At 41.5% G+C, this 26204-nt stretch overlaps 1 protein-coding gene and 1 long non-coding RNA gene across 2 annotated transcripts; one reads left to right on the top strand and one right to left on the bottom strand.

Annotated features, from left to right (window-relative positions):
• Positions 1–820: 820 nt before the first annotated feature.
• LOC310636991 lies at positions 821–11658 on the bottom strand. Its single transcript, XR_014491851.1, has 3 exons — positions 11621–11658; positions 10447–10680; positions 821–949 (listed from the first exon to the last, which is right to left on the bottom strand). It is a non-coding gene; the product is annotated as an uncharacterized lncRNA (long non-coding RNA).
• Positions 9854–26204, top strand: CAMKV (CaM kinase like vesicle associated; the record flags this gene model as incomplete). Its single annotated transcript, XM_083357231.1, has 10 exons — positions 9854–9948; positions 11648–11779; positions 12718–12792; positions 13324–13462; positions 13835–13955; positions 14958–15033; positions 15311–15447; positions 15802–15880; positions 16182–16269; positions 25848–26204. 10 exons carry the CDS (start codon positions 9854–9856, stop codon positions 26202–26204), a joined length of 1299 nt encoding a protein of 432 aa, XP_083213357.1.

Genomic DNA, 26204 nt, shown 5'->3' on the forward strand with positions numbered 1-26204 from the left:
AATCAGTCAAAACAGTTGGGACATCAAATCTGTGACAAAAGCCACTAATCTATTTTTTAATGTTTGGGAGTAAGGATCAGATGACCTACTGAATCAAGGTCTCCAAGGAGCAAATTGGAATCTACAACTGGGTACCGAGTTAACCATGGGATTCTTTCTCATAATCTGTTAAGCCACAAAAAAAGCTAAAATATGGTTTAAACCTACAAGATCAGTATGATGTACAATACTCTTTACTGGTTAAAGCATATTGTATTGCAGGGCCTAGGGGGTGCAGTGACTCAGTAGTTAAAAAGATGCTGAGCTTGTCAGCCCGATACAGGAGCACTGTGAAATGGAATGAGTTCCTGTTACTTGCCCCAGCAACTACCCATATAGCAGTTTGAAAGCAAGCAAATGTGAGTAGGTAAATAGGTACCACTTAGGTGGGTAGGTAACAGCGTTCATGCGCCTCGGCATATAATCATGCTGGCCACATGACCACAGCAATGTCTTCAGAAAACATTGGCTCCCTCAGCTAAGAAATTAAGGTGATCACCGCCCCCTAGAGTTGGACATGAGTGGACAGGGAAAACCCTTTATCTTTGTGACAGAGTTAATTGTGCCTTATCGCTGAAAACCTCAATCTTTGGCATCTATGCTCATCTCTTCCTTTAATGTGTTTCTGATTTGGTGCAAACCAGATTTCTGCTTTATTCAAAAGCAGCAGGCATGCCATACAAAGCACATTATTTGAAGTAACATCAGTAACACAAATTCAGAATTCATTTCTGAGAGTTGAAGGGAAAGGAATTATCTATCTTAAAATATTACTTCAGGCCCCAGATATCTCAGAGCTCCAAGGTTTCAGCAACTCTCCTGAACAGTCAAGGGCAGACTTGCCTTTCATCTTGGACACGTTGGTGATCCTGTGCAGAAACACTAGGCATCGTTTGTGGAAAAATGTTCTCTGAATGGGAATGGAGAGAAAAATTATATTTGGTCAGAATTTGAAAGTTTTTTCATATTGCTGATCAGCTATTTTTTTTTTCATTAGCTAGCATAATACAACCTTTTGTATTATCTGGGCTTTGTGCTGTACTAAATTTCTTGGAACTGCAAATTTTGCATCAGAGTGCACATTTAATCTAATAAAATTCTGGCAAGCAGCATTATCTGCTAGAAATTGGCATACTGAGTCAACTTTTTTCCCCAAGGGCAAACCTAGGATACAAACTATTTCTTTTTATTTCTGGATAAATTACTAAAGAGTTGAAATGCAAAGCTTGGATTCAGTATAAGGGTTTGGGTTCAAACTCTAAAATGACGTTCTGAATCAGCTGAACTGGATGAAGGACACTAGCTGTTCTTAATGTAGTGTAGACAGTGATGATCCTGGACAATCAAAAGAGAGATCAAGAAATTGGGTGCCATTCTAGAGGCCTGAGTCAGTGGGGTCAAATGAAGAAACATTCAAGATAACGCTACTACAATTGTATAACTGTAATGCCATGAGTTATGTATTTATATTAGATGTCATGACAAAGCTACAAAACTGATATCAGTGTGATATCACAGTTGGTTACAGGCACCACTGCTTGGAGGTAAAAGTAGTATATACATTTCATATTTTCCTTGGCTTCCTTCAACTAGCTAATGACATCTGAGATAGCTAGCAGGCTTTCTTGCCAGACTCTGTTCCCTCAAAAACATAGAAGAGATCAAGTATTTTCTCAATGGATGCTGTTTTGAGAATATCTATGATATAAACAAAGTGACAACAAATAGTGACAACAAAATTCTTGGAAGATATTTACATTTTAACTTGTGAACTCCAGAGTCATTGGGAGTTATGTAACATATAAATTTAATATGTTATTATGATTGTTTGCACAGTTGGCCACAGATTTAGACTGGATTTGATATTTTTTATCAAATATCTGTTTATTAGATATTCTCAAGGTTTTGGGATAGGCAGATGTTGTTTGAGGGTGTTAAAGGTATTGCTGCAGGATGTAAACTATTCCAAGTAAAGCTGCCTCTTGCAATTGACTGATAGCAATTTTGTCAATGCTGTTGGTGCTCAAGTGGTGCTCCAGATTTTTGAGATTGCACTCAAGCCATCTATTATAGAGATACTATCTTTGCTTTATTTTGCCATAGTTATTTTACTTTTGTTTGTAGATCTTTGTATTTTGTGATTTTTTTTCCAGTTCCTTCTCTTCTATTCTGTCTCCAGTATTGCAACATCCACTATCCAGACTTTTTTAGTCTTTGTATTGTTGCAGATACTCGAATGCACCATTACTGCTACTTTCTCATGCCATTGTTTGTAGTCAGTCAGTGGGATCTTCTTGCAGATAACCAGATGATCCACTCTGTCTTCATTTTCTTTGCAGAGGCAGCATGTGCTGTCTGTTGCTGTCTTCTCAGTTCTGGCTTTGTATGCATTTTTTTCTTAAAGGCTTGTGCAACCAGAATGAGGCCCTCTGACTCTTTCTTCAACTTTTCTGCTCTTAGCCTTTGCCAGGTCTTGTTATCTGCTTTTCCTGCTTTGTGTTTGTTTGTGTATGTGTATGTGTGTACTGACCATATAATAATTACCTTGCCATGCCTGTTTTCTATTTTTTTTATATGGTCTTTCTCATAGGCCATTTTTGTCTCTCCGATATTCATTAAGATTTCCTGGCATAATAGCCGCAGTGCATCTTCTTCACCATCCTTCAGATATTCTTCCACTACTGTATTTTCTTCTTCAACTGTCTGGGGTACTTGCAACATTCCACACTCACCTATTAATATTACTCCTGAATAAGTAATCAACATCACTTTGTAGATGTAGGACATGATTTGTTATCATTATTTTTCTGGTCTGCCTATCCAGGGCTTTTAGTTTTTCTTGAGTCCAGGCACTATTCCAACCGTATATCTAATGACTAGAACTGCATAAGTGTTAATTGCCTTGATAATATTCCCTCTACTGAGTTTTGGACTTTAAGATCTTCTTTACTCTTATGAAGTATTCATTTCTAACCTTCTTCACTTCAGTTTGCTTGATGTTGTCAGCTTGAAGGATGCCCAGGTATTCCTAGTGATCTTCCTTAACTAGACTCTTGTTATTTCCATAGGGCATCTTGATTCCTTAAGTTTTCGTTATTTTCTCCTGCTGATGGTAAGAGTGGCACATTTATCCAATCCAAACTCCATTGCACTATCTTGGCTGTATATACGGATAGTACTGAGCAGCAATTCTATTTCAGATGACATTTTTCCATATCAGATCACCCCTGTAAAGGAGGTGGGATAGTCTGGCCAATGCTTTTGCTATTTGATAGCCATGGCCTGTCTTGTACAGTATTGTTGACAGAGGAATTGATGCAGTGAGAAACAGTAGTGGGGATAGTGAGTCTCCTTGAAAGATTCCTCTCTTTATATTAACCTCTCCTCATCTATCGCCCACTGACCAGCAACCATGTCTTCCATTGTACCATTGATTTTTGTACAATAAGTTTCTGTTGTTTTTACTGATTCCTATTATTTCTAGGCATTTGATTATCCAAACATGTGGCAGGGAGTCAAATGCCTTCTTGAAATCAATTGAAGCTACTTTCAAGTTGGTCTTCCTTCTCTTGCAGTTTTCAAAAATCATCTTGTCAATTAGGAGCTGCTGTTCTGTGCCTCTGCTGTTCAAGCAGTTTCTTTCTGCTCAGATGGAAAAAAAATATATTTTCAAGTAGATACTGTTGGACTGCATCAGCTACCACACCAGTTAGTAATTTGAAAGTTATTGATAAGTAGGTAATTGCCCTGCGCTTGCCTGATGCTACCCTTTTTGTTGGATCTTTCATTACCATGTAGGTTTTGCCAAATGAGTAAGTGTAGACAAGTCAGATATTTCAACCAAAAACCATGCAGTTCATCTCCTGGTGCTAACCAATTCTCGATCTTTCTTGCCTCTTTCTTCACCATTTCTGCTGTTATTACTAGTTCTTTCATTTCATTTTCTTTTTTTATTCTTATCCACCTCCTTTACCCAAGCTACACTCTTGTTGTGTTTCTTTGCGTTGTCCCATAGCTGTACCCAGAACTGCACTGATTTTTCTTTGTCAGGTGTTGACTGGCAGTCAACATTACAGTCTCTCCATTAATAGATTGGTAGGGTTTTTTTTCTTATTGAATTAAAATTGGAGATTCTGCCTATAGTGTGCGATTCAAGCTTTATATCCACTGATCTTGGCTACAAGTGTTATTTGCTACTTTGTATTTCTAGTATTTCCTTAATCTCCCTTGTTTCTAGTTGATATTTCTTGATCAGGTATTGTTTGATCTTCTTGTTCTTCAGCTTCTTTTCTTTCACCTGTTCTAGTTTGCTTGCATCTGATCTTACCATGTTTATTTTCCAAAGCCTCCAGTTATGCTATAGGTATAAAACCACTGGTGTAATCAATTTTTCTGTAACATATGAATCAGGAGAGACTAAGTGCATCTGACTCCCAATGTTGGACTTCCATAGTAAACTGGATGTGGGTCAGTAAGCTGAATCCTGATTATAGAAGCACAGTTAAATCTTCTCAAATCTAGAACTACTGTTAGTACAGGTTGTAGCAGTTAAGCTACTGACTGGGATAATGTCTCTAGACATAAATTATACCTCTTCCAAAAGCTATGCACTAATTGGCAGCCTGTTCTTACACAGATTCACGATGTTGAAATTAATATACAAAGCCCTAAACAACTTGGCATAAGACAATGACTCTATTTACACCCACTTCCCAGACCATAAGAACTTAGCAGGAGGCCCAACCTTCTGTGTCACAGCTTGCTGATCTCCTTCTGTGAAAGATCCAGAAGCTGGCCTTCTCTGAGGAACAACTGTGAGTTGGGAAAGACCTCTTCTTTATAGTATGCCAAGCCCCAACAATTTACTTTAAGCATCTTTTTGAAAGCCCAGTTTTGGCCTTTCTTGGATACGAAATCATCCTGAGGCTTTTATCTGATAAATCATTTGAATTCAGCTATTACTTTATTTTATTCTTTCAGTTGGTTGATTGGTTGGTTGGTTGGTTGGTAGGTAGGTTGGTTGGTTGGTTAGTTTTAGAATGAACTACAGATTTTGCAAACAAGGGATATAATACTACTAATTCCTGAGATGCCATTTGTTGCAAAACAGCTACCTGCCAACTTATCACAATACTAAGTCCTGTTCTAAGAGAGGAGGAGAACCCCACTCAAAAGGGAAGAAAAAGAAAAACTGGTGACTTTATTATACACTCTTTGTACATACATCAGAAACTTTTCAAGAACTCAACAAATAGCACTGGTACAATCCAGTCTGTACTGTCCACTCTATTTCTCTAAAAGAAAATATAGATATACAGGTATTCCTCAGCCACAATGGCACCCCAAATTTCTGTTGCTAGGCAAGACAGTTAAGTGAGTTGTGCTCCATTTCCCAACATTTTCGCCACAGTTGTTAAGCAAATCACTGCAGTTGTTAAGTGAATCGTGCAGTTGTTAAATTTGGCTTCGCCCATTGACTTTGCTTGTTAGAAGCCCCCTGAGAAGGTTGCATATGGCAATTACATGACTCTGAGACAGTGCAACTGTGTCACAAATACATGCCAGTTGTCAAATACCAGAATTTTAATCAGGTGACCACGGAGATGCTTCAACAATCACATGAAAACCGGTCATTAATCACTTTTTTCAGTGCTATTGTAACTTTGAATGGTCACTAAATGAACGATTGTAAGTCGAGGATTACCTCAATACCAGAGCACTGTAACATGTGTAACAAACCATCCTGTTCCAAAAGCAGATCTAACAATACTGGGTTACCTTATAGCAATATATCTTAAAAAAAAGAAAGAAAAACTGACCTGTTTTTTTACATGGAAGCAATTACTACCCATCAGGGAAGATTTTTAGAAAAAAATATGTACAAGACTCTTCCTGCTCCAGGCAGCATGCATGTCAATCGAGGTTAGGACTACTCATTAATTGGCTTAATGTGGCCCCAGGATGCAAATTCCTCCACCACCACCCCTCCATGTAGATCATCTTACTTTATAGTTAATACGGGAGAAGGATAAAGGTACACTCCAAGATAATGTGGCAAGGTAATAGGACAGAACTTTGATCACCTCTACTTTATGAGATGTTATTTTTGTGACTCTTCGGGGAATTGCCACTAAGCTAGGATGCCTGCAACACATTCCTGATGGTATTTCAGGCCAATTATGGGAAAAGTCACAAGCCTTAGTCGTGAGATTTTTCAGCTTGCTTTGCTTTGCCTAGCTGTGTTGATTTCCTTTTTCCCCTGTCAAAAGGGCTAGCTGCAATTTTCTGAAAAGGGCCGTAAGGTTCTGATTAGTTTTAAAAACTTTTTTTTAAAGCAGGAAAATTAAATTTGTCAAGCCCCAATTTTAATTGATAGGAATGCAATCCCTAATATTTCTGTTCATGACATTGTAGTGTGATGTGCTTGTGATCATTTAGGCTTGTTAAAAAAAAGTGCTAATGATACAGCTGTCATTACTGCTGTGTGACACCTGAGAAAGCAGCTGCCTGATGAGTAATCCCAGTCTTGACCTAGGTCAGGGGTAGGCAACCTCGGCTCTTTTATGAATCATGGACTTCAATTCCCAGAATTCCTGAGTCAGCTTGAAGTCCATGAGTCATAAAAGAGCCGAGGTTGCCTACCCCTGACCTAGGTCATAAGGTATGTCATCTGAATACAATTTTTCCCCTCAAATTAGCTTTCCAAAATTCCTAGAGGCATAGTAAGAAGTGGTCTTCTATATAACAAAAAGAGTTTAATAATTGTGACCTCCTCACTGCCTGCCCAAGGTGTTATTTCATGCAAAATGAATAGTGCCTACTGTACCTCAAAATAGTTCTATTCGTGTCAGCTCTAAGTAGGACAAAAAGAAAAAAAACATGTGCACATTATGTGTAAATTATGAGATATTCTGCATATATATTTTGAGTGTCTACTGTTGGATGCATTCTTAAATTTCAGTTCAACCCCCATGAACTTAATGGGGCTTTTGAAGTGTTACTTTTAGGCTGTACTATAATTCACTTATTGCCCACTGAAAGCCTGAACCTGTAGTCATGATTAATTTGGTGCACTGAATTCAATAGTACTACAGATCTTAACCCTGATCTCCTCTGTATGCTTATCAGTGGGAGGGAAGATAATTACCAATCCTGTCACCCAAATCCTTGCATGCAAACTTCTGCTAGGTTCATTGGACAATCTTGCAAAGTAGGGTCTATGGGAATTTTCATGCTTTGGATTTAATTTTAGTCTTCTCAAAACACTATTTTACTATGAGAAGTTGAAGAACACCACTTCCCCGAACAAACAGTGACTCCTGCATATAGAAATGTGCCTAAATCATTATTAATAATGTTTATTGGGGAGCCAATTTGGTGTAGTGGTTAAAGCACCATGCTAGAAACCAGAAGACTAAGGTATGAGAACTAGTCCCATTTTAGGCATAAGACCTGTTGTGTGATGTTTTGGGGCTGCTTACTTTCTCTCTCCCAGGCCTTGAAAGGAGGCAAGGGGAAACCTTTCAGAAACATTTGGCAATAAAGCTGAAGGGCCTAGTCGAGGCAGTCACAAGGAGCTTATCAACATTTATTTCTGATTTCAAGCCTCTTACAGACTTTTTGAGAAAAAATGAAAAAAGTGATTTATGGTTTTGCTTATTAGACAAGTTAGCTTACAGAAAGAAGAAGAATATGATGTAACCTGAGAGAGAGAGCTTAAAATATACAGTGTTTGTACTTAGAACTATTGTAAAAATATCAGAAGCCACTTCTTTATACCTCTTTCTCTGCTATTTCTTTCACTTGTTTTCATCTGCTTGCTCCTCCTGCTTTTTCTTTGATTTCTTTTTTCTTCCTTACTTTCTATTAGTTTGTGTCAGTTTTTATCTTCTTGTTTAAAAAATTTAACAAAAATTATACACGCAAAAAAGAGAAGTGAAACGAACGCTACCTGTAGTGTGTTGATTAAAAATGCTGCTCTGAATTTTTTTTTATGGAAAATCAGATTAAAAATATTTAAATATAGTTTAAAAAAGAAATATTATTCGTGCCAGATATTTTGAGTTTAATTCATCTTATCAATTCTCCCAGGTACAGACAGTTAGACCAATGCATCTGTTATAGGTTTGCTCACTGGAAGAATTTATCCATCCGTCTGACTGTCTGTCTGTCTAATCCAGAGGTAGGCAACCTTGGCTCTTTTATGACTCGTGGACTTCAACTCCCAGAATTCCTGAGCCAGCCTTGGCTCTTTTATGACTCGTGGACTTCAACTCCCAGAATTCCTGAGCCAGCCTTGGCTCTTTTATGACTCGTGGACTTCAACTCCCAGAATTCCTGAGCCAGCATGGCTGGCTCAGAAATTCTAGAAGTCCACGAGACTTCCAGAACATCAGGAGGGATGGAACTAACCTAATGTTGGGGAGGGCCAGGGCAGAGGATGTTTCATAAGGCAGGTGCCATGGTAGAGAAGGCCCACTTCCTGGGATCCACTATAAGTTTCTGGCAGAGGGAATCCACTCTCCCTGATCTGATGGAGCAGGCTGATGTAATCAGGGAGAGATGGTCCCACAGATAATCTTGTGCCATGAAGGGCTTTAAAGATTTAACCCAGCATCTTGAATTTTATCCAGATGCAAACTTGCAACTCAGGGAGCAGAAGTGTAACATGCTCTATTCTAGAAGTACACATAATTGCATTTTGAAGCTTCCACATACTCTTCAAACGCAACCCCATGTTGAGCACATTACAGTAGTCCAATCTGGAGGTGACTGGGGCACAAGTGATTGTGAGCAGAGCCTGCTGATCAAGAAATGGGCACAACTGGCACACAACACAAAGCTGAGCAAAGACCCTCCTAGCCATGACTGCCTCCTGCTCTTTGAGCAGGAGTTGTGGGAGTTGGAGTCCACGAGTCATAAAAGAGCCAAGATTGCTACCCCTGGTCTAGGAGGACCCTCAGATTGTGCACCAGGTCGGCTGGGGCAGCACAGCCCCATAAAGAGGGTAACATCCTAGAAACAGTTGGCTCCAGAACCCAAAGTCACTCAGTCTTCTCAGCAGCTGAAGCCTGTTGTTCCCTATCAGACCCCCGTAGCCTAGAGGTAGATAAGATGTTCACAATATTGCTTAATTATTAAACTAAATTAAACTACACTCCATCTCATGTTACTAAACTTCAGTTCCCCAACAATCTCAGCCAGGATGGACAACATTGAAGATGGACAGCAAGGAGCTGTAGTTCAGCAACTACTTTTATTGTGATGGATTATACTCTCTGGCATAGCTATCTGGCAAATAGCCAACATATTCTCAGAATTTTGTTTAGCAGGCTATGCATGCCACCTAACCTAAAAAAAAAATCCCGGTAATGTTGTCTTATTGAGGAACTCCTTTTTGATCATTTTGACAGCATGTACGTTTTCCAGCAATGCCATTTGTGATCTGAGATTTATAATTATCATTCCAAATGGGGCTGCTGCCCTAACTTTTATAAAGACATTACAATATGGCAGGTTTTTGTTTTCATTCAGTTTTGAATCATTGTCAACATTAAATCTCTTTCACTGGAGCTTGGACAGTGGGTCAATCTTTTCATGGACAAATGCTTACCAGCCTGTCACTGCAAACCACATCTGAGCATATGTGACTGTCTTAACTGCACCTGCTCACATTCAGCTTGCTCAGTGATGCAGTGGTGAGTGGATCTCCCTAGATGCCCAATCAAGATCCTGAAGTGCTTCAAATTATCTGTATTCATGAATGATGACTCAGAGCCTTCCATGCACTTATTTTTCAGTATCAGGCTTGGCAATGCCGTTTGGATGTGTTACCTTGGGAGATAAGAAGGATTATAACCAGCCATCTGAGGTGACTGACAGATATGACCTGGGACAGGTAATCAAAACGTAAGTGTTCTACTATTCTGTGCAGTTTTCATAAATTTCCCGGAATGGTGTTCTACTACTCTCTGCAATGTTCTTAAGGAATGATGGAGAAATTGATTGATAATGCAGTATTAGTGACTTTGGATAAAATTTAGACTAGCAAGCACTACTATTACTGTATATTTCATGAATAAGAAAATAATACAATGATTATCAGGTTTTATACTTATATTTAACCACCAGGGATCCAAATGACAATTTAGAAAACAGATGGGCAGATGAACAGAATGACTTCCCAGAGTCACAGTCTCTCTTCTGTGCCAAAAAGAAAGCTGTGGTCACACATTTCAGATGACTCAAACATCCCTTCCCTGTCTGTAGACTGTACAGGCAACGAACCACAGAGAATGCCAGTACCTTTGCCACGTAATTGTTTTGCTGTACTTCTCCCCTAAACAAAAGCCAGCAGGAAATCATGTCACCCTAAATCTTACTGGGTAAAAAGAGGGTTGTGGGTACCTGAGATCCATTCCTTGTCACAGCCAAAAGAGGAATAAAGAGCAGCAAAGAAGTCAGGCACTAGACTTCATCCAATACATCCTTATGGACAAGATAGTTGGGCAGGAGCTCATAATGTTTTTAGCTATTCCATTCTAAGCACTTCTCTCTCATCTTCCTGGTAATGTGACCTAGAGCAGAAATTATGCTGCCAGCCCCATTCACACAAGCTATATACTGTATAGTACATAGTTTCTAAGGGAAAGACAGGCAGGCAGACATGCACACACACACACACACACAGAGAGAGAGAGAGATGGGTTACTTGATTACACAGAAGAAAATGCAAATATTTTCTGTAGCCACTGCTGGTAAAGGGGTTGGAAATAATTCCATAAATCATTCTTTGTATGTTTTACCTATCCTGTTTTATTCCCCCCCCTTAGAGCAAGATTTTAAAAAATACAGAAATGCAACTGGAGTAGGCACCACCATGAGTGAACTCAAAAGATGGTTTTACCTATTCCTTTCTGCAATTTGTCACACATGTTCTCTGTGGCTGGAGAGCAGTATGAAAGCTACAGAGGAGGTAGAGGTGCTTTGAGGGAGTGATCTCTTATGAGTCTCATCTCAGGAGTGAAGAGAGTTAACTAACTCCCTGATTACTAGCTTATTTAACAGAGTGTTAGTGGAGTGAGGGGATTTAGTTTGGTCTGAAACAAGACAGGACCATCTAACCCTCTCTTAAGTTAGTAAATCTATTTAGGTTAGAACATATGGGTGGCACTCTTCCCCTTCCCCTGAATTCCCCCCTCATCTTTTGTTTTATATCTTGTGGTCAAGAAGTGACACAACTGACTACATGAAAAAACATGTAAATGCAAATACAGAATCCTGGGAGACAGGGCTAAATTTAAAGGTCTCCCGAAGTTTGCGAATAATAGGTACTTTAGCAAACACACTTATAATGTTGTACATGTGTAATACATATAATGGACAAATATTTTTTTTTCCCTCTGCTTTTCCTGTCCTTCCATAGTACGCCCCTTGTGGTCAATCCTCAGCCAATATGCACTTAATAATACTTTTGTGTCCTCTGTCTCTTTTGGGGAAGTGGATGATTCATAAAGTTAAGCTGTTTATCCTGTCTGCTGCACAATTGTGTTGCTTCAGCGAATGGATGTAATCTACTTACAATTAAAGTTGGGCATTCTTTTCCCAGAGAGGAGTTTTGTGAGATATTCCGTGCCAAAGAGAAATCGACAGGCAAGCTTTATACTTGCAAGAAGTTTCTGAAAAGAGATGGGCGCAAAGTGCGAAAGGCAGCCAAGAATGAGATCATCATCCTGAAGATGTGAGTGGAGAAGGTTGATTCCAATAGATCCTAGAATCTATGCTTCCTCAGCTACTTTATTGCTACGCTTGCTTAGCCCTTGAAGCTACAAATGTTCAATTTAATTCTTTGTCTAAATGGGATGCAGCTACAGTTAACTCTAATAGTTATTCAGGAACAGTGATTGCCCCTTTCTTCAGGGTTCACTTAAAGTGCCAGCCACCTGTCCCTGAGCCAGCCAAAACCGCATCAGCAGAATATGTATACTGTCCTATACTGTCAATTCCTAACCTGCCTCTCTCCTGATTCCCACCACCACCACCAGATGGTGGCATCCTGATTTTGGGTGCATAAGGCATGTTCACCACTGGTCAGAACCCTTGGCCTTGCTATTCATCCCCCATTCTAAACATCCCCACGAAGAAACACATTCACCTTAGCATAAGAGAAATACTAATTCACACAATGTAACATTTCAGAATAGATGTTGATAAACTGAGGATTCCAAAAACAATTGCACAGATGAGAAAAATACTTGGAAACTAATACTATAAAGCAGAATTAAAGGAACTGACATGCTCCGGAAAGGATTCAATATAAAATATACTTTTCAGAAAGGGGAAACAGTTTCTGCAGGGATCAGAGGGAAGGGGGGGGGGAATGTCAGACTGATGAAAGTAGCATTGCAACATCACAATGCAAGTCACATTCATTTTGCGTATGATAAAAGCAACAGAATTCTACAGTATTTATTGTATCCATGAATAATGGAACAAGTTGTATGGCTTCAGCTATGCCAAAACAGATTTAGGCGAGATATAACATCCTAATTAAAATGTAGTAAAAGAATATAAGGTGACTTGACAGGTTTCTTGAGAAGACCGAGCAGATATCTGACTTTGGCTTTACATTTCTGTCTGATAGTAGACCCTCAAAGTAGCTTTTCTCTTTTCCTACAGGGTAAAGCATCCCAACATTCTACAACTGGTGGATGTATATGTTACCCGGAAGGAGTATTTCCTCTTCTTGGAGCTGTAAGTAGGTGTTGCATGAATCTAAACTCCTAAAATGATCCATTGGGTTCTCCCTGCTGCCATGGCCGTAGGATTATGATGCTAAGCCTTGCCCTTCCCTCCCCCCATCCCAAAATACAGCATGGTTTCTTGGGCACTTATCAGAAACACCTTAAATGTTCATGGCACCATCTAGAAGAGGAGGGAAGGACCTTCCTTCTCATTATATTATAATTTCTTTTTACTGCGGGGAAAGCCCATAACTCAGTAGTACTATTTCTGTTTTCTCTGGTTCAATCCCTGTCATCTTTACAGTAAAATAATGCTGGGAAAGTTTCTATTGTGATGACAATTAACATGTACCAAATCAGATGGATTCAAACAAAGGAGGCTGTTTTGTTTCATTCTCTATTGTAAGCTTAATTTGTAGTGATGTGAAATGAGAAAGCCGCTTTCCTGATATACCACTGCAGTTTGTAAAACTGGTTTGCATTAACTAGTATCTTGGTTATCCAATTTCCCTCTTGCTTTTGTCCATTCTCTCATTTATAGGGCCACCGGTCGAGAGGTATTTGATTGGATCTTGGACCAAGGGTACTACTCTGAGCGTGACACCAGTAATGTCATCAGGCAGGTCTTGGAGGCTGTAGCATACCTGCATTCACTGAAGATCGTACATAGGAATCTCAAGGCAAGTCGGATCATCATCCTCTAGCCTGTGTCTCTTGTTGGTGATACATTCATGGCACATGTACTCTTCCTTCCATTTATAAATTGATTTCAGCAATTACAATGGCTTCTTTTGCTCCTTTCCCCCCCCCGAGTTTAGAAAGACATCCTATATATGATGCTATATATACATAGTTGAAGGAACGGATAGAAACTTCCATTTCAAATATCATGCCTTTTACTATTGCCAGAAGCCGGAAGTGATTGTGTAGACGTATAAGCATGCATGTAAACTAACACATACGTCTAGAAGGGAATAATGCTCCCGTTCAGCAGTTTTATCCACTTCATTCTTTCATCCATATAGTCATTCTCTTTTCAACTGTTTCTGCAGCTAGAAAATTTAGTATATTACAACCGCCTGAAGAACTCTAAGATTGTGATCAGTGACTTTCACCTAGCCAAGTTGGAGAATGGACTCATCAAAGAACCTTGTGGAACTCCTGAGTATCTAGGTAAGAAACGGTACAGCAATTAGGGCAACATTATAATGAATAAACTATAGAAACAGAAAATAACATTCCAGTATCTAGGCATAGACTTATTTCAATCAGATGCCTACTCCTAAGCATAAAACTCCTTCCCTGTTATTGGTCTATAGCAATTTACAGTACATATATGTATTACCTTCTGCCTTGCTGCTTCGTCACAAGTTCCCCATTTTTGCCACAGATATTTTGTGCAGAGAGGAAAAACACTAATCTTTTATATTGTTGCATATCAGTGACAAGCACTGTGGTCCCTACAGATTCTTTCACTGGGAATGCAGCCTATGACACAAAAATATTTCTCTAAATATGGTTGATTCAGTGCAAATGACATTTTTCAACATAGGGAGCAACTTTCAAATATTCCAAACCATTCTGCACAGAGATTTATGTATATGTTATGCAGTGGTAAGATTCAGATATGTGAACAACTGGTTCTCTGTGTGGATGCTGCTTCTGGAAGTTCATTCTGGGCCTGGGCAACAAAACAATTAGCTACTGGTTCTGCTGAAGTGGTGCAAACCGGCTGAATCCCATCACTGATATTATGGTTCAATTATATATACTCTAAATGTGCAATTTGTAAGTTGTAAAAAAGAGAGGATTTGAGTGCAAATGACTCCTAACATGGATATTAAATGTTTCCGAAATAATTAACTGCTTAAGGACATAAGTTTACCTCTATATCACAATTCCATCTCTGTCCCACAAAATGATTATGTATGGAAACATAAGATACCACTAAGGAAGATTTTAATTACCTTCTTCATTACACTCATTCTATAATTTCTCACGATAATATTTTGAAATAGAATTAAGTTAGATTTAACAGCATTCTGTATTTAGCTCTGCCAAGATAAATTTCCTGAAATGTTGTCTACTGAAATTTTCACTGTAATGTGTAATGTGTTCAGAGAAACATATGCCTGTCCTGTGGATAGTCCTGATCTTCTACAATTGCCCTTTCAGCACCTGAAGTGGTGGGGCGCCAACGATATGGGCGGCCTGTGGACTGCTGGGCTATTGGTGTGATCATGTATATTCTGTAAGTAAAGACGGATCATATTGATGACTGGGAGGGAAAGGAGGAAGGTCCAAACATAAAACAGAATGAACATCAGGAGAAAAATATGGCTGCAGAAAAAGCAGTAGAGAGTTCCTATGAAAGGATTTTATAAGTCTGCCAGTGAGCTGTATTGGAATGTGTTGGAACTGCAGTTTTTAGACTTACCAACCAGCGGCTGCATTGGCCATGCTGGCTGGGAATTGGAAGAGGAATATTCAGAGGTATTCTAATCTGCACTCCTATTTCTGTGCTGTAGCTTGTCGGGAAACCCACCTTTCTATGAGGAAATGGATGAGGATGACTATGAGAACCATGACAAGAACCTATTTCGCAAGATCTTGGCTGGAGACTATGAATTTGATCCTCCTTATTGGGATGATATCTCACAGGCAGGTAAGGCTGTGAAAATGGTGGAGGCAAGAAAAAGAGGTTGCACACTGTAACCCAAAATGTTAAGGGCAAATATAAGGCTGAGCTGAGATTGCACCCTCTGGATTATAATTTCCAATACTCCCAAATCACTACCTTTCTGGCAATTTTTAACAAAAAGATTGTGACCCTCAAGGCTGTTTTTATATACAAAAGAAGTCAGTCATACTAAATTACTTCTGTGTAGTATCTCTTTTGGGCTGAAAGACACACATTATTTTTTTATGAACTGGTAATCCTTTCAGAATTTCTGTGTTGCAAAATCTTTACTCCCACTGATGCCATTGAAAAGTCATTTTCCTCCTTTTTTTTCTTTAGCTAAGGACCTAGTGGCCCGTCTGATGGAGGTGGATCAAGACCAGAGAATTACAGCAGAAGAAGCTATCTCTCATGAATGGTGAGAACCCTATAGTTGCTCCATAAGGAAAAAATACAGAAGATATAGAATGCCAAGAAAGATGAACAGGGACGTTATTAAGTGCCACTTCTCCATGTTCGAAAGGAACAGCTCAAGATGTTCCGATTTCACAACGTTTACAATGTGAATTGTTTTGTACTGAGAGCAGGATAATTGCTGCCTCTAGCCTTCCCATTTAGGATCTACGATCTAGGCTAGTAAGCAAAGCAAGACATTTAGACTAGGAAGGGGCTATGATGAAGTGACATAACTGGCTGATTTTTTTTTCTTTCGTCTCTAGGATTTCTGGCAATGCAGCTTCAGACAAGAATATAAAAGATGGCGTATGTGCTCAGATTGAAAAGAACTTTGCCAGAGCAAAGTGGAAGGTAATGTATTGCTAGAAAAGGCCGTCGTTTGCAAAGCTTATGGCAGTTTCACTCTGAATTTGAGAAAATGCATCCAGAACCTTTTCTTTCAGTCTCTATGAAAATCCTTGTGTTGGTTTTCTTTCAGAGGGCTAAATCTAGATGAAAGAATTAGACTTCACTACAGATAACTAAGAAATCAAAATAAGTTTATCCATTTCTCACAATACTTATAATAACTGAACAATACAGGTCGTCCTCGACTTACAACAGTTCCTTTAGTGACTGTTTGAAGTTACAGCAGTGCCGGAAAAAAATACTTATGTTTTTCACACTTACAACCATTGCAGCTTCCCTGTTAAATTGTCTTTACAAAGACAGGCGAGAGACCGTAGGCAAGGTTAACACATTTATTTGGTTCAGCTCCCGGCAGCTGACTGTCAAAACAATCCGGGTTTATATAGGGAACTGTCAAACAGCGTAACCAATCAGGTAGCGGTATTTCCCCGCCGTTCAGAGAACGGCCAATCAACTAACGGTACTTTGACAGCTCTGCGGCTGTCAGGGAATTCCTCTCAGCTGAGCGCTTAGCTCAGCTCGGAGGACCGGGTTGAAGACTTCACGATTTGACAGTTCCGGGAACTGTCAAATCTGGCGCGTGCGCGTTGGCCCCCGGCAGCCCTTTTGACAGCTGTCAACGGGAATGGCGGCCGGCTGGGCGGTGCGCGTGCGTCGTTGCTCCGGGCGGCCATTTGACAGCTGTCAACTGTCAAATGTCGGCCGGCTCGGCTTTTTACTTGCGGCTTGGGAACTACTGGTTCCCAGATATGATTCACCCCCTTTCCCCCCCCTGAACAGGTATGTTATGCATAACAACAGTTGAACGTTTTAAAACAGTATGGTTAACAGGTTCTTTAACAGATGGTGGGTTTCCCTTCCATTCAAAGTCCGCGAGGTATGCGGGGGGTTTTCTGGCTCGGCTGGACCGTCGGGGACAGGGGGTGCTTAATTCGGGTTGCGTGGCTGGAGGGGTTGTTTCTTGGTGGGGCTCAGCAGATGGTTGTGGGACCTGGGGGAGGAATTCATCGGGTCCGGGGGTGTCGGCTGGCGTAGGCTCACCCAGAGTCGGTTGTAGAGAGGGGTTGGGTAGTGACCTGGGTCGGAGCTGATCCGTGTGCCTGCGTTGTATGAGTCCTGCCCCTGTGTCCACCGTGTATGATAAAGGTCCAGTTTGGTCCAGGATAACCCCCTGAACCCACTTATCCCTTCCCCCATAATCTCGGGACCAAACATTTTGTCCTTTGGAGAATGTTTTTGGCTGGGTGTTCGGTGTCATTTCGGCTGCTAGTCTGTCGGGGTGGAGTCTGTCGAGCCGTGTCACCAGGCGGCGGCCCCATCGAAGTTCGGCCGGGCTTTTGCCAGTAGTTGTGCAGGGAGTAGAATGGTGGGCTAAGAGAAATTGTGACAGACGTCGGTGCCAGTTTCCTGTGATGATTCTTTTGAGGGCGTCCTTGGTGGTCCTCACCATAACCTCCGCAAGGCCGTTGGACGATGGGTGGAAGGGAGCCGATGTTGAATGCCTAATACAATTTCTCCTCGTGAAGATCTGAAAGTCATGAGAAGTAAATTGAGGGCCATTGTCTGAAATAATGACGTCGGGGAGACCGTGTGTTGCGAAGATTCCCCTGAGGGCTTGAATGGTTGCGGCAGACGTTGTGCTGTGAACCGGGAGAACCTCCAGCCATTTGGAATAACTATCTACAACTATGAGGAAGACCTGTCCTTGGAAGGGCCCGGCGTAATCAATGTGGATGCGGGACCAGGGGTTTTTTGTGAGTTCCCATTTATGAATTGGGGCTTTGGGTTGGAGTGGGCGGGATTCTTGGCATAGGTAGCAGCCAGCAATGTATTTTTCTATGTCTTGGTCTATTCCTGGCCACCAGACGTAGCTGCGGGCCAGGGCTTTTGTTTTTACGATGCCAGGGTGGCCCTCATGTAAGGTGTGCAGTACTTTTGGCCTGTGTTTGGTGGGCACGATTACCCTGCACCCCCAGAGTAAACATCCTAAGTGTGACGTTAGTTCATTTTGCCTGGAGAAGTATGGCTGAAACTCTGTGCCTGGGCAAGAGGACTGCCAGCCTGTGTGTACCCATGCTAACACTCTGCTAAGTGTTTTGTCTGACGAAGTTGCAGCAGCGATATCTTTTGCTGTCAGTGGGCATTCTGGGAGCTCTTGAATAGCTAAGATGTTGCCTGCTGGGGCTGGGTCTGGCTCTGTGTGGGGTAGAGGTAATCTGCTGAGGCCATCAGTGTGACACATTTGGTGTCCTGGCTTATATATTAATTGGTAGGAGTATGCTGTGAGGAATGTTGTCCAGCGCAACATCCTGGGGGATAAGATTTGGGGGGTCTGACGGTCCCAAGTGAATAGTCCTAACAATGGTTTGTGATCTGTGTAAATCACAAAGGGGCGACCGTAAAGGTAATCGTGAAATTTTTTAATTCCCGCCACAATTGCCAGGGCTTCTTTATCTATTTGGGCATAGTTTCTTTCCGTTTTGGAAAGAGTTCTGGAATAATATGCCACTGGGGATTGGGTGCCATTGTTGTCTAAATGGCTTAAAACTGCTCCGATCCCATATGGGGATGCATCGCAGGCTATGCATAGAGGTTTGTCCTCCTGGTAGTGGGAAATAGTTGCGTTGCTGGAAAGCATTTTTTTAAGTGACTTGAAACTGTTTTCGTGGGCTGAAGTCCACTGCCAGGCTGCCCCTTTATCGAGCAGTCTGTGGAGGGGTTCTGCGATTGTTGCCTTCCCTGGTAGGAAGGCGTGGTAAAAATTTAAAAGTCCAAGGAAGGCTTGGAGCTCGGTTTTATTTTTTGGGGTAGGGGCGGCCTTGATAGCAAGGATTTTTGAGTTTGTGGGGTGAATTCCTTGCGAGTCGATCTTGTAGCCTAAGAAATCTGCTGACGGGACGCCTATGGAACATTTTTCACGTTTTAGTTTGAGCCCTGCTTTTCTAAATCTTAATAGTACTTCCTGTAGTCTGTCTGCTAAGTTGTTTTCCGATTCCCCAGCGATGAGTATGTCATCGAAATAGGGGCAGACACCTGGGATTCCTTTTAAGGTCCTTTCCATGACCTCTTGGAAAATGCCAGGGGCCACAGAGATGCCGAATTGGAGGCGGTTTACTTTGAAAGCGCCACGGTGAGTGACGATGGTTTGTGCTTCAGCTGTTTCCCGGGTGACCGGTAGCTGAAGAAAGGCATGCGCTAGGTCGAGTTTGGCGAATATTGAGCCGGACCCTATTTCTGACAGCAGGTCCCTGACAGCAGGCACTGGGTATGCGTGGGGATTTAATGCGCGGTTGACTGTTGCTTTATAGTCCGCGCATATTCTCACGTCACCGTTTGGTTTAACTGGTGTCACTATGGGGGTTTCCCAGGTTCCCCCGTCTGTTGGTTCTAGGACTCCCAGGCTGACTAGACGGTCTAATTCTGCTTCGATTTTTTGTTTTAGCGCAAAGGGGACCCTTCTAGCCTTGATGCGGATGGGACCTACCTCAGGTTTTAATTTGAGGTCTATGGGGGGACCTGTATATTTGCCAAGCGTTCCGTCGAAAACGTCCGCAAACGCCTGGCAGACCTGCTCTAGTGTTCGGGATTGTATGCGGTTGGTGCCCTCCAGGTGGATGCCTAGAGCCTCGAACCAGTCTAACCCGATGAGGGTGGTCCTGGGAGCCTCAGTGATTTGGATTGTTAATTGCCCCTGGAATTTTTTGTATTCTACCCTTACTTGTGCCTGTCCCTTTAAGTGGATGGCGGCCCCCTGGAAGTCTGCAAGGAGTATTTTGGAGGGCTGCAGGGGGATACGGCGTCTGATTTTAAACCCAATCTTTTTGAGAGTGTCCCAGGACATTATCGAAACAGAGGAGCCGGAGTCGACCTCCATTTCACAGGGCACTCCTTGAATTTTGACCCAGATCTTAATTTTGGGCTGTAAATGGTGGATGGGCGAAATTTTTTGTTGGGCCCGGATGGACAATACTGAGGGCTGAGGAATTTCCCTGGCAGAAAGGGGAACCCTGGTCCTACCTGCCGGCATCTCCTCAAGCTCGTGGAGGGTTTCCCGGTTCGAGCTGCGACACGCGGAGCGAATGTGCCCGGTCTTCCCGCATCCGTGACACCTGGCATTTCTGAAACGACATGTGGTTCTGGCATGCGCCCCGCCGCAGCTGGCACACTTAGGTTTTTGGCCTGCGGAGGTGGGTCTTGGGCCGGGGGTGGCTGGCCTGAATGACCTGCGGTTCTTTCCGGGGTCGGTGCCCATTTTGCTGAAACGGGACATGATGTCGTCGACGCCGGTGAAGGTTTCGGGTTGCTCGTCGTTCGGTTCCCCGGCGTAGTGGACTGACCCGGCTGGGCTGCTTCTGAACGGCGGGGAGCCTTCACGGTGGCTATCTTCGTAGGCCATGATCTCTAATGTGAGTTGGGCGAGGTCTAACGTGGGTCTGGCTACCAATTTCCGCTGGAGCCGTTCGTTGGAGAGGCCGACGATGACCTGATCTCTGATACGGTCTTCCAGGTCGGGAAATTGGCACCTGCGGGCAGCGTGACGTACCCCAGCGATGAAGGCTGTGGTCGTTTCGCCCGGTTGCTGTCGGCGGCGGGCAAAATGGAGGCACCAGTACAGCTCGGACCGCCGGGGCATGAAGTGCTTGCTGAGGCGGTCGGTTAGTACGGCGTAGGGGACGGTCACGATGGGGTCTGGGCTGCAGAGCCCTACGGCGATGTCGTAGACGGCAGGCCCGCTGAGACACAGGAGGGCGGCAGCCTTGTGACGATCCTCCGTTATCTTGTTGACTACGAGGTAGCCTTCGACTTGTCCCCAGTGCGATTCCCATCCCTCGGGATGGCGGACGTCAAACTCTCTGACGTGGCCTAAATTTGCCATGGTCTGGATCCACGGTGCCGTTCAAACTGCCGAAGGGTTCCTTTGCCCTCGATGTGGCTTCAGCAGTGACTTTCAGCGAGAGGGATCGGAACTCCTTCGCGGAGGTTAACTCAGCAGGCAGTTCTGTAGTACCGGGATCCCACCTTCGTCGCCAGGTAAATTGTCTTTACAAAGACAGGCGAGAGACCGTAGGCAAGGTTAACACATTTATTTGGTTCAGCTCCCGGCAGCTGACTGTCAAAACAATCCGGGTTTATATAGGGAACTGTCAAACAGCGTAACCAATCAGGTAGCGGTATTTCCCCGCCGTTCGGAGAACGGCCAATCAACTAACGGTACTTTGACAGCTCTGCGGCTGTCAGGGAATTCCTCTCAGCTGAGCGCTTAGCTCAGCTCGGAGGACCGGGTTGAAGACTTCACGATTTGACAGTTCCGGGAACTGTGAAATCTGGCGCGTGCGCGTTGGCCCCCGGCAGCCCTTTTGACAGCTGTCAACGGGAATGGCGGCCGGCTGGGCGGTGCGCGTGCGTCGTTGCTCCGGGCGGCCATTTGACAGCTGTCAACTGTCAAATGTCGGCCGGCTCGGCTTTTTACTTGCGGCTTGGGAACTACTGGTTCCCAGATATGATTCACCCGTAGTCATGTGATCAAAATTCAAATATTTGGCATTTGGTTCATGTTTATGATGGCTGCAGTGTCCCACTGTCAAGTGATCCCCTTTTGCAATCTTCGTGTTGTGTATGGGGTTTGGGTGACAACATAGCAACAGCGCTACTTATACCTCCAGGTGGCGCTGTACTGGGACTGATGCGGATTGGGCGATGTCTCGGCAGGAATACCAGGTTCAAATGGATTGGCTAGGTGGATACCTGGCCAGGTATATATAAAGACTCAGGTAACCCACAATAAAAGAGCTGCTTGCTGTACTTCTCTGCCTGGCATCTTCCATGCGGTCTAGAACCCACTACACAATACTTCAGATAAGCAAAGTCAATGGGGAAGCCATATTCAGTTAGCAACCATGTTGCTACAGTAAATTAACAACTACATTGGTTCACTTAACAATAGTGGCAAGAAAGGTTGTAAAATCAAGCAAAGCTCACTTAACAAATGTTTCACTTAGCAAAATAAATTTTGGATTCAATTGTGCTCGTACGTTGAGGACTACCTGCAGTGTGATAATGGGTAATGGGAAACTATACTTGCTTGATTAGCTGGCAACGCCTAGCTGACTTTGGATGATCTTGAAAAACTAAGCAGGGTCAAGCTTCCTTATGATCTGATCAGAAACTATTAAGAAATACCAGGTTTGAACCAATGGTGGGATTCAAATATGTGAATAACCAGTTCTCTGTGTGGATGCTGCTTCCGGAAGTCTGTTCTGGGCTTGGGCAACAAAACTTTAGCTACCGGTTCTGCCGAACTGGTGTGAACTGGCTGAATCCCACCACTGGTTTGAAGGATCTACATATTCTACTCCACCTAGGATGTTTTGCAAGTGTAGCTCTACAACTTTTTCCACAGCCTGCTGCGGAAAGAGGTTAGAGAATACTGTGTCTGGAAAATCTGGATGTTATGGTTCCAATCTACTAAGTTCAAGAATGCTGGAATTTTGGAAACCCAGTCAACTACAAAGCTTGCTGAGTGGCTTGAACTAATTATTAGTTAATTATTAACTAATTAGTTAATTAATTAATGAACTGATTGATAAATTAGATAAATAGATATCTCATTTACCTGTTTTATAGCTTTTTAATATTTTTAATATTTTCAATAATAATATTTATTGTTTTGGTTTTGTTGTACCCTTGCAGTTGTACCTAGAATCACTTACTTGTGAGATGGACAGCTAAATAAATTACAAAAATAATAAAATAAAATAAAATATAAACTGCATTTCACAGCTTAACTTCTTTTTTTATTTAAAAAGTTTTACAGTACATTTTAACTTTAATCCCCCCCTCCCCCACCCCTACCTAACCCTCCCTATCCCTCTCCCCCATTCCCTCCTCCCCCCCCCCCCGACTTCCCAGAGCTAAATACAGGGTATAAAAACGAAAAACAAACATAAGCATCCATATGCTATCAACAATAAACTATTAATTCTATCACCCTCTAGCTCATGTAAAATGATTACAAACAATATTAATATTACAGATAAAAAAAGAAGAAAACAGAAAAGGAGCTTTACTCAAATGCTAAATAAAATTTCTTAATCCCAACCCTTATTCATATTAATTTCAAAAAAAAAACCTTTCATCTACTATTTACATTCTCCCACATTTCTCTAATTTCTAAACAAATTCTCAATTACGCGCCAAGAGCACCTATCTCTATTAACCTTATTAATCTCCAACCAAACTGAACTATGATCAAAAATAGTTCTTGCGTGTATCACGCCAAATGTCTCGCAGTTCCAGATCATCCTTGAGATCAAATTTAAAAAAAACAGCTTTATCCATCTATACGTCTAGGACAGCTTAACTTCTATATCACAAAGTGCAGTACAAACATGCAGCCTTGAAGTTGTAGCAGGAAATGATAAACATTTTTGATGGAATATAGATTATCATTGGTGTCAATACTTAGCAACTACAGAGATAATTATAGCTATATCTTTCATAATATATCCAAAATATGATTATTTGACCCAGATCATTTGTGCCTCAAATAAGAACACTGAATTGATTCTTTTTCCATGATTCATTTGCTTGTTCTCTTGGCTACCTATGATATTCTCAGGAGTCTTCTCCAACATCAAAGTTCAAAAGCATCAATACTCTTTCTAACACTATTAGAATATTACAGGGAAAAACATTGCCTGCCTTATTCCATATAGGCCTGCCATGGCATCTGAATATTTCTTCATTATTACCCTACCAAACGCTAATTTGTGATATATTTCTTGACTGCTTATTTATTTAACCCTAAAAAGGAGAAGTTATCCACTATTTCAGTTTCTTCATTGTCATTCTAAGGATGGTTGCTTTATCTGCAGTCATTAATCTAGTCTTTTTTATGTTTATTCTTAGTCTCATTTTTTTCACTGTGCTCCTTGACTTTCATTAGAGCTTGCAAATCATTTGCACGTTAGGCTATTGGCATAGTGTCTTCAACATAACACAAGATATTGATGTTTCTTCCTCCAATTTTAAAAACCCTACAGTATTTTACATTTTCTTTACCAATCCAGAGCCCATCTAGTTTGCTATGTTTTATCACGAATATGGCTTCCTGTGATACTGTGATAATACATGTTCTAGAGTTCCCATTTTCCTAAGGATTTTCCACAGAATTACATAATTTACACCATTAGTGGCCTTTCTAGAGACCTCCAAGGTCCCTTCCAACTTTGCTATTCTATTATTCTATAAACAATGAGGCACATATTCATTTTTGAGAAATATGCTTTTAATTTCTCAAATGAGTGGGCATCAGCAGTAACATTTCTTTTTTTTCTAAAGCTATCTCAAATACCCAGCATCTCTCTTTCCATGTAATTGATGTTGGATAATCCTGAGAATTTATGCTTATGGTTCATGTTTCCACTTTCCAGCTTCAGATTTTTTTAATGGCAACCTCAGCCATTCATATATAAGCTGAAGACTTTAATCTAAAAGAATAATAAAATACCAGCTGTATTCTGGAAAATTCTCACTTCTTCAATAGCATTTTGAGTACCATCCCATCTGAAGGGCCCATTAATCAGCATTACATCAGCAAGCCCTTTATCATGTCTACCCATGTGGTTTCCTTGGTAAAATACAGGAATCATTTAGTTTTCCCTTCTCCCATGATTATTATCCACATTTTAATTGTTTTCCTCTGTTATCACATTAAAATTAAAAATAAAAGTTACAACCTGCTGAGGAATGCATCCAAAGTTTTCAGGGGTCTACTCTCCTTTATTCTTGTGAAGAAATCATTCATATTTTATATCAATTCATTAACCACTGGAATAATTTCTGAAGAGAATTTTCCCTGGAAATTACTATCATAGACATTGTACAAAACTTTCTAAAATAAATTGTTTCTCAACTAAATGGCATGAAGAACTTATTGGTAGAACAAGCATTTTAATTAACCTGGTACTGATAAGATACTAATACTTTTTAATATCACAAATATACATTTAAGTATTTTATAGTAATTGTATATTCCATATACATTTATTTCTCACTATTCCTTGTTTGACTTTTATTAACCTCAATAAATCAATGTCTTTAATCCCTGTATTAATATTAATTTTCCTGTCTCTTTCCTTTATGGTTTAAAAAACAGTATCTAAAAAGCTTAAATTGAATGACAGCCATAAATTGCAATTTCTAAAGACTGCTAGTTGGATTAATCATCATCAGATAAAGTACAAATCACGATACATTAGTCGTACCTTGTTATTTGCTTTCTGATACTTTTACCCTTTGGGATCTGTTATAGATCCATTCTTTTCTCAAGTGTTTATCTGCAGTCACGGACTCTGACAGCACATTTAAAAATAAAATGTGGAACTTCCAGTATGAATACATCAAGGTTACTCTTTTTAAAAAAGCCAAGAGGTCTGTACAATTGTGTATTCTGAGCTGGGATTATGAAACATTAAGGAGACATTAGATCTCAAAACCATCTTTCTCTTGGCAACCCACAGAAAGCTGTCCGAGTGACCACAATGATGAAGAGACTCCGAGCACCAGATCACACAGATGCAGCCAAGCCAACCCCTCCCACTGCTGCCACAACAGATGGTGCTGCTACAACACAGCCCAACAACACCCTGCAGGCTAAACCTGAAGCAGATAGCACAGCTCCAACAACTGAAGCTGCCCAGGTGGCCACAATGGTATCAGCCCCTGCAGAAGGAAACCCAGGGGGTAAAACATCCACAGCTCCAGCAACTAAAGCAGAAACATCAACAATGACATCAGCAGGTCCAGCCACATGCAACGGGGAAGGAACCACTGCCCCCAGTGCCACCCCCGAGTCCTGGAATGAGGAGACTGGCTGA

Source organism: Vipera ursinii (genome assembly GCF_947247035.1).
Source record: "Vipera ursinii genome assembly, chromosome: 2".
Classification (NCBI taxonomy): Eukaryota; Metazoa; Chordata; class Lepidosauria; order Squamata; family Viperidae; genus Vipera; species Vipera ursinii.